Here is a 10,287-nt window from a genome sequence, read left to right as displayed (position 1 = left end):
ACAGAGTTAAATGGAGTTGGAAGGCAAAAAAACACGTACTTAGTGTCTCAAAGACGCAGAAATTAGAATGTGCAAAATTAATTTTGAACATCTTTATTTCATTCATTGCGTACGTGTTACGTTTTAAACCATGAAAAAAATTCTTTTTAAAGCGTTTCTCCCTCATATATTTTGTTAAATCAATTATGTTGACAAATAGCTCTATGAGGCTAGCTAAAATTAACAATTTCAAAGTAGGGCTTCCTCCTCTCTCTTCGATCGGTCCTTCACTGCTGAGGATCGTGACTCCGTCCGATTTCGTCAACCAACTGTCTCCATCGATCCCGCCCTGCAGCCCGGTGGAGTGCGTCGCTGATAGGTGTATAATAGTGTATGAAAATAACAGCTCCTCCGCTATTTGGTCCGACCATCGTTTGGGACCTCTACCCCTAGGCCTTTTTCCCTCTATTTTACCGGTCACACACCACAAGGCGTTCCAAATTGCTGGTATCCTTACGTGCAACATGACCAAAATACCGAAATATTCTTTGTAGGCAGATTGTGGATAGACGTTGAATCTTTTCTATTTTTAACTGCCTAAGAATAGATATGTTGGTGCGGCGGGCTGTCCATGGTATTCGTAGCATACGTCGCCAGCACCACACCTCAAAAGCGTCGATTCTCTGCCTATCTGCGGCTTTGAGTGTCCACGTCTCTGCACTATATAGACTATAGAGCAATGGAGAAGACAAGGGTGCGGACCAGATGTATTTTAGTTCGATGGGTAATATTACGGTCTCTTCAGATTTTGCTCAGTTGGGTCATTGCAGATTTTGCCATGCCAGTCCGTCTTCGTATTTCCGGTTCGCTACTTCCTTTGTTGGTAATCAGTGAGCCAAGGTATGGGAACTGGGTTACGGTTTCGTAGTCATGTAGGAGATTGTTGCGTTGGATAGGTTTGAAACGGTCAATGATCATTAGCTTGGTCTTGGATTTATTAATAGCAAGCCCCATTTCCATACTGACGGTTTCTAGTTTGTGAAGTAGCTCCGCCATTTCATTTTCCGATGAAGCGAACGACCGTGGCTAGATGAGAAGTACTGACTTTTTCTTACGAGAAGACAATCATCTGTCTTTTTTAAACATTTAAAATAATTCTAATATTCGAAATCTGTAATCATGTGTCAAGTGTTGCCTGCCATTACATTTATATTCAAACTCCAACATATTTAAATACGTATTTTAAACAAATTATAACCATATTTTGTCAGGTTTTATTGAATTCACTATCAACTTTGCATAATGTTCCGTTTGCCGGCTTATGCGGCCAAAGCTACGAATCAAAAACTATTTGGGTGGGTTTCATTCGTTTCATTCAGTTTCATTCATTCAAAGAGTAAAGTAAGTAGGTAGGTAGGTAGGTACCAGTAGGTACCTACATAATTCATTCGATCTCATCCGTCATGTGGGGCTTTCTGAAGTTGAGGCTGTATATTTTTGGGGCTTAACTAAATTTATATCGTTCTAGTATTGATTATTATGATCTACTTATAAAACTTTATAAAATACAGTTTCAGAATGGCGCATTCAACGTTCAGGTATGCTCTGTGAAGGGGAATTGAAAAATAAACATTGAAGTAATTCATTTTTGTCTTAGCAAATAGTTATATTGTATTTTTCTTTACATAGCGCTGTAGACGAGTACGGATTTGAGAGGCACGATGACTTTGACTACGAGAGCTACGAAGACTTTATGTCAAATTATTTAAAAGTTCTCGCTACTCGTGCTCAAAAATGGGCCGCTCTACTCGGCGAAGGAAAGTCGGTCAAACGAACCAACACCATCAAGCGATATGTTCGTAAAGGAATACCTAGTAAGTTCAACTAAACAAACTGAACACATTATTTCCAAATATTTAACTGCGTTTTTATAATAATAAAAAATTTCATATTATAGGTGAACACCGACCATCAGTGTGGATGGCCATATCTGAAGCTGATAAAATGAGAGAACAATTCCCTGATTTGTATCAGAAAATATTAGACAGTCCATTTGAAAAGGAGCTTGTGGATTTAGTGAAAACAGACTTGCCTAGAACCTTTCCCGATAATATATATTTTACAAAGGAGGCAAACCATCAAACACATTTGTTCAACATTCTGATTGCCTATGCTCACAACAACAGACTTGTCGGGTATTGCCAAGGTCTTAATTACATTGCAGGTAAGTTTTTGAAGCTAAACTCATTGTGACCTTAAAATATCAGCTTAAAATTTATTAATTATATTATTATTGCATACTAAATAATAATAAAAACGGCCTGATTAAAAAAAACAGTATTTGTGAAATGATGGCTTGCCTTACATAACAGATTATAAGTTAATGAAAATATATAACAAGAATGGACTGCGAGAATAAATAATAAAGTGATTAAAGATAACAGAAGGAGGTTTAAAACCTTTTTTAACTTCATATGTAATAGAATCTAAAATTGTAAACTTGATTTAATTGTAATATTCATATGTGTAGGTGCTTATTGATTTAGGTAAAACACTGTTTACTCTTCAACAGTACCTGGTGCTCTGTGACAAATGTCACTGTCTTGTAAAAAGCCTTGTCACAACTTATGCTGCCTATAAAATTCTGAGTTAAGAACATAGAACCTGTTAATTTGATTAATTCATTTTGGTCCTAAACTATAAATGGTCAATCTCAAGTTGAAAGTGGGAAGTTTTTAATCATGTTGTCTGCTTTACTTAATAATAAGTAACAATAACATGGCAATAAGACTATATTTTTATTATAGCTCTGCTTTGGTATTTGAACTTAGGCTCGTTAAGTGGTTACTGAAGCCTAAATACATTATGAAACAGGTTGAAATGAGTGGCTATTTTTGTTGAAACAGTTTCCCAGGTGAAGTGTTAGCAATTGCATGCCCCGTGTTGAAGATTGAGTGGCAGTGAGGTCTATTTTTACACCATATCCTAGACAAACGCCCACTCATTTTGCCCAATATGAGCTACCAAGGATTTAATTCAAACTGTTTTGCATTGTATCCTGAACACCTGTAAAGTGGGAAAAAATAAACATTTCCCATCCCTATATTATTACACAGTAGAATGGTTATTGCAAATATAAACAAGATGGTGGTTCTGATTAGGCAAATACTCTAGTCTAAAATCGTATCACTTTCTATTTTTAATCATATCTGATAATAGTAATCAAATAACCATTTTGATTAATTTTAATCAACTGCAATGATTTATTAGCCTAATTAATTTTTAGGTTGTTATGAATATAAATTCTTGTTTTATGTTTTTAACCAAATATAATATTTTTGAATAGTTTTTTGCAAATCAGAGAGAGAGGTTCACAAGCGATAATAACATGAATTTGATCGATACCTTGATACAGTCTACTACTTTGTTTCTGCGAGTCCACCATCTCGCTGAAGGAGGCCGCGGGACGGGAGAGGGAGAACTCTTCCTCCCCCTCGGCGCCGTGCCGCGGCCGCCGCCGTCGAGCCGGGGGTCGCAGGAGGGCGTTTGTCCAGCTCCGGCCCCTATGAGGAGGCAGTTTCCTCCCGGTGATGGTCACGGGGCGACCTAAGGGGGTTGAGACTGCGCCGCACGCTACCGTCACTCTAGTGCGCTGGCACCAGGAGGACGGGACGACGCGTCGGCGGCTGCGGACTGCGATGCGGTCCGCATTTTCGTCGTCGCTGTCGTCGCCGAACATACTGTGCAAGAGCAACCCGGTCGGCGGTGTATCGCGTTCCGACCCGGCAGGCGGGTTCTGGCTCAGCGGGGTATCCCGGAACACCAGCGGCATCGCCCGGGCGGCCTGGTAGAGCCGCCGTACCGCGGAGACCGACGTCGTTGGTCGTCGACTATCGCCTCGACGACCCGTCGGTCGGGCGTCCTCGGGGTGGCGCCGCGTGTCTGGTTGTAGTGTTGACCGCGGGAACCCCCCTACTCTGACCGGGTTTTGACCCCGGACGGAGATCGGACGCCGGGTGTAAGAGTGCAGGGGAGTCGTTTAGTGGGTGGGCCCTAAATTCCTTGGGCCCGCGGTCTGCTCTCAACACCTGCAGATCGTTGAGTCTCACATACCCCGCGCACCCCCTAGGCGCGGGAACCTCGTAGGAGGTTCGGCCCTCAGACTGAAAAAAAAAAAAGTCTACTAGTTTGTAACACTTCTATATAATTGTGAGAACAGTCAGTACTCTGTCAACCATTAGGACTTAATGAATATTTAAAAAAAAGTTAAATCTAATCAATATCTGATTTTGACAGGCTTACTATTACTCGCTACTAAAAGTGAAGAAACATCATTTTGGCTACTGAAAGTACTGGTTGAGAAGATTCTACCAGACTACTACACCAAAACAATGGACGGTCTGATAGTGGATATTGAAGTTCTCTCAGAATTAGTCAAAGCCAAAGTACCAGAAGTGCATCAGCATGTTATAAATTTAGGTATGGAATGTATACAGGATTAATTAATATGAGTTTTTAATAAGAAATGGAAGAATAATTAATAAGAAATGTATTTTTGGATTTGAGCAGACATTAAATGTATAAAAGAAATAATCCATGCAAAACAGAGAAAATTAGTAGTATGTAAAAAAATAATACTCTTTGCACACTAAAAACTAAGATCATGATGATGGTTCACATATGGTTTCTTAATGATTCAAAACAGTTACATAAACAGGATCTTCGTAAACATATCTTGCAGATTCAAATCTGATAAAATCTCGTTTAATTATTTTATTCGTTTAGAATTTAAAATTCTTTAAGTAAATATATAACTCGGTGCTATGAGATGTCATTCATCCGGTCTACAGAATTATTTAATGTACGTTTTCCGTCACCAGCCTGGTCTTGTATGAATTAATCTCACAATAAAAATACTTCAATGCTTACCACATTAAGTTTTATCACATTCAAAATGATATTTTTTAGCTATAAATTCATGTTATCTTTGTTATCCATTTATCTGATGCTACTGCAGTATAATGATTCATTAAAAATCCAGTTTCTATTCTGACGAAATTTTATTAAAAAAAACAATGGTACATGTGAATGAATTTAATGATATAAAAAAATCTAAACCAAGAGGATGGCACAGTAACTGATAGACCCTTCAAACGAGAACACACGCTTGCTTGGAGTCTAATATAACTATATAGTTCATTTTATACTAATCGTGAGAACTAGTTTCATGGTTTTATTCTAATAATATATTTATTTTAGGTCTCCCGTGGGCCGTTATAACAACGAAATGGTTCGTTTGCCTCTTTGCGGAAGTTCTACCAATCGAAACCGTATTGCGGATCTGGGATTGTTTGTTTTACGAGGGTTCAAAAATACTATTCAGAGTATGTTTAACACTCATCAAAGCAAACAAGGCTGCGATTATGCAGTGCAATGATTTCACTTCTTTGGCGGAATGTTTTAAGGCAATCGTTAAAAATGCTAGCGCACTGCACTGCCATGAGTTTATGCAGGTGAATATTGAGATTTAAGTAAACAAAATATAAATAATTTTATTTATTTAAGCAATGTGTAATGAATTATTTTTATTGTTTTCAGTCAATTTTTAAAGTGCCCGGTACGTTGTCTAACACAACCATAATTAAATTACGAGGCCGTATCGCGAAACAGCGCCGTGAACAACAACAAAAGGAGCCGCGATGAACATCCAACAGCATAATGGGAAATGATGATCTCATAGAATTTAAAACCAAATTCAGTAATACTTAGTACTTTATAATGTTTTTCATATAATATTATTAGTATTACAAACTCCTCCTACACAAAACTCCTTGACATAAAAATCCCACTAAATAAAAAATAAGTCATCATTTATAACATGACAAATCAATGTTTCATGATTTAATTAGATTTTGGTGAATTATCTTATAGAGCATTTAATTAATTTTTCTGTGTCTTAAATGTAGATATTTTCTACTATTTCATTTATAAAACTTTGAATCACAAAATCATAGAAAATCACATTAGACTAGTCTGTCTCTTTACACTTCTTTACATTTTTGATGCAGTTTAAAATCATGAAATTGAAATATATTAAAATCACACATGACATATTAATAAATACTTTTGATGCTATGCATTTTGGTTTAAGTATTTTACGTATAAGTTAGTCGTGTAAGCTGTAATTTTTATTTTATTTTTGCATATCATTAAAATATTTTTTAGTGTTGTTATTATTTATTTGTTATTTTGTACAAATATCAATTGTACCTGTATTGATTTGTAGATAATATTCATTATTTATCTCCCATAATAAAATATATAGCGATTTATATTATTTTGTTAATGGGAAACAGGCAAAACAAAATGAATACCAACTATTCGTTTGGGTATTCATGAATAAGTCCTTAGTGATACAGTAATATTTAGGTTCGGTAGACGGTAATAAAGTTTGGTTTATATTTATTTGTATACATTTGAAACACGATAAATTTACAGAGGTGTTTATTCCAATGTACTAGTTTATTTTGAACAGTTGTGAACAAGTGACAATAATTTTCGCATGTCTGTCAATTCGAATAGTTTCATAGAAGCGTAGGTTTCCACAAAGTAGCTTCATGACTAACAGTCTATTAAAGTACATCATCTAATGTTTGTAATTTGTTGTCGTGCGAACTATGATATCATCAGTGGCTGAGATATCTTAATCTTACAGCGAGAATGGTTGAAAATTAGGTTACGGATTGCTCAATAGAATTTCGCTTGAATTTATTTCCTAGAAAAATTATTATTGTTAATAATTTCGAAAAATGTACAATTTTAAAGATTCACGTCTTCTTAAAGTTTAAATAGTGCTAGAATAATATTTGATGTTTAATATAATAATATAGTTAGTGTCAAAAATATATTTAAATAGTATTTTCTTGATATTTTTGTATTAATAATTTTTTAACTTATATCTGTGTGTAAATGTACTGTGATTGATGGTTTTCGTGTGAAGCTGCAGATTGCTTGTTAAAAGTATTGCCATAATAAATGTTTAGATTTTTGATTGAATAGACTATTGAGGCGTTGAAAATGTTTTTATTTTATTCATTTGGTACAAGCAATTATTTTAATCTAATATAAAGACCGATGCTAATTCAGTATTCTGAAACTTATGAGAATTATTTTTTTCCTTCCAATAAACAATTTACATAATTTCTACCACTCATAACGAAGATTACGAGTAATCCGACAGATAAGTCCTTCATGCAGCATAAAAAAAATCCTTGTCAGCCTTTCGCCTGAGAATAAAATGTGCAGAATATAAATACTATTTTACACTTGTTGAACCAATCATGGGATCTGATGTGCCTTTGAACTGGCGGGCGCAAACAAAATTCCGTCTGCAATCGTATCCCCTTAATCTTTGGCTGGCTCTACTCTATGGTCTCCAAGTGATGTTGACTGTCGACAATTAACTATCGTCGACAAACTCACAGCCCACCTGATGCTAAGTGGTTACCGGAGCTCATAGACATCAACGATCGAGAGATCAGAATAACATTGAGAAATGAGTAATGTCTCAGTTTTACACTTTTTTCCCTACTTATTCGCTGGTAGCCTAAGAGCTAATCCAGCTAAGCGCGGACAGGTAGGTGGGCTCACAGACTCAAGCTGAGAGAATTACTAACATTACTTCAGTTATCTAATATCTTAAGTTCTGTGATTATTACCCGCAACATCTGCTTTCGCTGACATACCCCAAACGGCGACTAGCACTTTTGCATAGCCTATATTAATTGTTTTGTATTTCGTTTTTCTTACAGAATTTCGACTATGACATTTTTGTACCTATTTCTCTTTGTATGCGCCCATACATTACTTCAGTGCGCCCATAGAATTGCTCTGTTATTTGTTTTAGCGTATGTTAGTATCATTACCTTTTGTAAAAGAAATATAGTTTACACAGCCAAACTTTATAACAAGATTTAATTTATTTAAGAACAAGTTTCTTATGTTGAGATGTGTTTATGAAGTATATGTAGGAAGACGATCAATAAATAATCGGAGGTTGCGTACCCTTGTATGCGAAAAGCTCTAAATAGCAAGCTCTCAGAGCACGAGTTTTACTCACAATTGTTCCGGCATATAACGCGTATTCTATTTACTTCTTTTGTATTGTATGGGTGACTTAAAAATACTTTTTAGATTTTTCATTTTATTCAAAATAAAATTGTGATATATATAAAAAACCGGAAATGGTATTAAATTTTATGAACATTCTTTTTTTGTCGAGCCACACAATTTCAATATTTGGCATTTAAAAGTTGCTCAGAGTGTATCCCAAAAATTTTGTGGAAAGTGCCCCCGACACTGGTTAAAATCCACGTTTGGGGCTGATTAATAGCCCATGAGCCCGCGACAGCCAGACCTTCCTTATTTTATAAAAGCTGAAAGTTTCTCTGTGTATGTCTCCAACACAGGTAAGAACGACCCCCGATTATAGAGTTTCGATTGTGGTTACTTGGGCAGGTAACAGGCAGTAAAGGTATATAAAATAGTACCTTAAATTCGTTAAAGTATAAAGGTTTTTTTTTTTAATATTTACTCCAGAATATCTTTAGAAATCATGATATCCGTTGCCGGACACTTTTTCCAGTTGTTACCCCCTGCCAGACACCCCTAAACTTTAATAAATTTTAATTATACTTTCGTTATACTATAAAAGCTAAATTTTATATATGTTACTTAGGGACTTATAAAAATATGTTACCCCAATAGCCGGACAGCTTTAATGGTTCTTACATCTTGCCAGACACATTGAGAGCCCGCTGTAGGTGCGAGCGCGAGGTAGCAACTGTTCAAGCGGGTGTGAGCGAGATAGAGTGCTTAATCTATTGTGATCTTTTAAGATATCCAATAAAAAAATTATTTTATTACGTTCATAGCAATATTATAGAAAATAAAAAATGTTATTTTAATATTATAAAGTACAAACAAAATATTATATGTAAAGAAAAATATTTAATCGTTCTTATAATTTTCCTCATTGTCGTCGATATTGAAATTCGATTGAAATCGTCGATTTTTTACAGAAACTGATGAATAAGGCGATATTGATATCGCCTTATTCATCAGTTTCTGTAAAAAATTAAGAAAAATTATACAATTTGAATAATAAAAAAATTATGTACAATAATTTGTCATAATAATTACATACCTGATTGAGTTTTGAGCGAATCTCTAACATAACTCGGTAGTAGATCTTAGCGTGTGCCAATCCACCAGTCCTCGTGACGGGAACGGAATCGGGAGCGCGACCGAGCTTCATAATGACGGGGCGGTGGTCTGAATCTAACTCTGAAACTACTTCGATCGAGTGTAAGCGCAGAGTTACGTTTTTTAATAACGCTATGTCGAGTATATCCGGGCGATGCGCGATATTTAGCGGGTAGTGAGTCGGGGTTAGCGGAGCGATGATATCGAAGGCGAGATCATCGACTAACGCGTCGAGCCGCCTGCCATTCGGGTTGTGGTGTGTGACTTCCACCTAATGTGTTTACAATTTAGGTCGCCCGACAGAATGACATAGCTTCCCATGCCGAGTAGCGCCTCGATATCACTGCTTAGAACGGATAAATCCTATAAACGACAGCTGATGTGCAGTAAAAGATCACAATAGACTAAGCACTCTATCTCGCTCACACCCGCTTGAACAGTTGCTACCTCGCGCTCGCACCTACAGCGGGCTCTCAATGTGTCTGGCAAGATGTAAGAACCATTAAAACTGTCCGGCTATTGGGGTAACATATTTTTATATGTCCCTAAGTAACATATATAAAATTTAGCTTTTATAGTATAACGAAAGTATAATTAAAATTTATTAAAGTTTAGGGGTGTCTGGCAGGGGGTAACAACTGGAAAAAGTGTCCGGCAACGGATATCATGATTTCTAAAGATATTCTGGAGTAAATATTAAAAAAAAAACCTTTATACTTTAACGAATTTAAGGTACTATTTTATATACCTTTACTGCCTGTTACCTGCCCAAGTAACCACAATCGAAACTATAATCGGGGGTCGTTCTTACCTGTGTTGGAGACATACACAGAGAAACTTTCAGCTTTTATAAAATAACGAAGGTCGACAAAGGGAAGATCTTCCACCGAGCGGGTGATATTGCTCGGTAGACCGACGGTCCGAATGTTGTTATTCGGAACTTGTATATATGCGCTTTATCTTGAAAATGTCGTAAGCCAGATTCAGGCATCTGTCAATTACCTTGCGTTGTATGATGGCTACCCGCCACACACGAATTTATGG

General features: G+C 36.3%; 2 protein-coding genes across 2 annotated transcripts; one reads left to right on the top strand and one right to left on the bottom strand.

Moving 5' to 3' along the window:
- Positions 1–1,352: 1,352 nt before the first annotated feature.
- LOC114250359 (growth hormone-regulated TBC protein 1-A) lies at positions 1,353–7,057 on the top strand. Its single transcript, XM_028184189.2, has 6 exons — positions 1,353–1,577; positions 1,669–1,853; positions 1,937–2,203; positions 4,276–4,458; positions 5,239–5,492; positions 5,578–7,057. The coding sequence occupies exons 1-6, from the start codon at positions 1,558–1,560 to the stop codon at positions 5,680–5,682; spliced, it is 1,014 nt and encodes a 337-aa protein (XP_028039990.2). The 5' UTR covers positions 1,353–1,557; the 3' UTR covers positions 5,683–7,057.
- LOC149501515 (uncharacterized) lies at positions 2,198–10,089 on the bottom strand. The gene is made up of 2 exons (XM_089733097.1): positions 9,185–10,089; positions 2,198–4,142 (listed from the first exon to the last, which is right to left on the bottom strand). Exons 1-2 carry the CDS (start codon positions 9,293–9,295, stop codon positions 3,870–3,872), a joined length of 384 nt encoding a protein of 127 aa, XP_089589223.1. The 5' UTR covers positions 9,296–10,089; the 3' UTR covers positions 2,198–3,869.
- Positions 10,090–10,287: the final 198 nt, after the last annotated feature.

This window comes from Bombyx mandarina, chromosome 15 (assembly GCF_030267445.1).
Source record: "Bombyx mandarina strain Sakado chromosome 15, ASM3026744v2".
In the NCBI taxonomy this organism is placed as follows: Eukaryota; Metazoa; Arthropoda; class Insecta; order Lepidoptera; family Bombycidae; genus Bombyx; species Bombyx mandarina.
The sequence above is the reverse complement of the archived record's forward strand: the minus strand, read 5'-3'. Positions and strand labels throughout refer to the sequence as shown.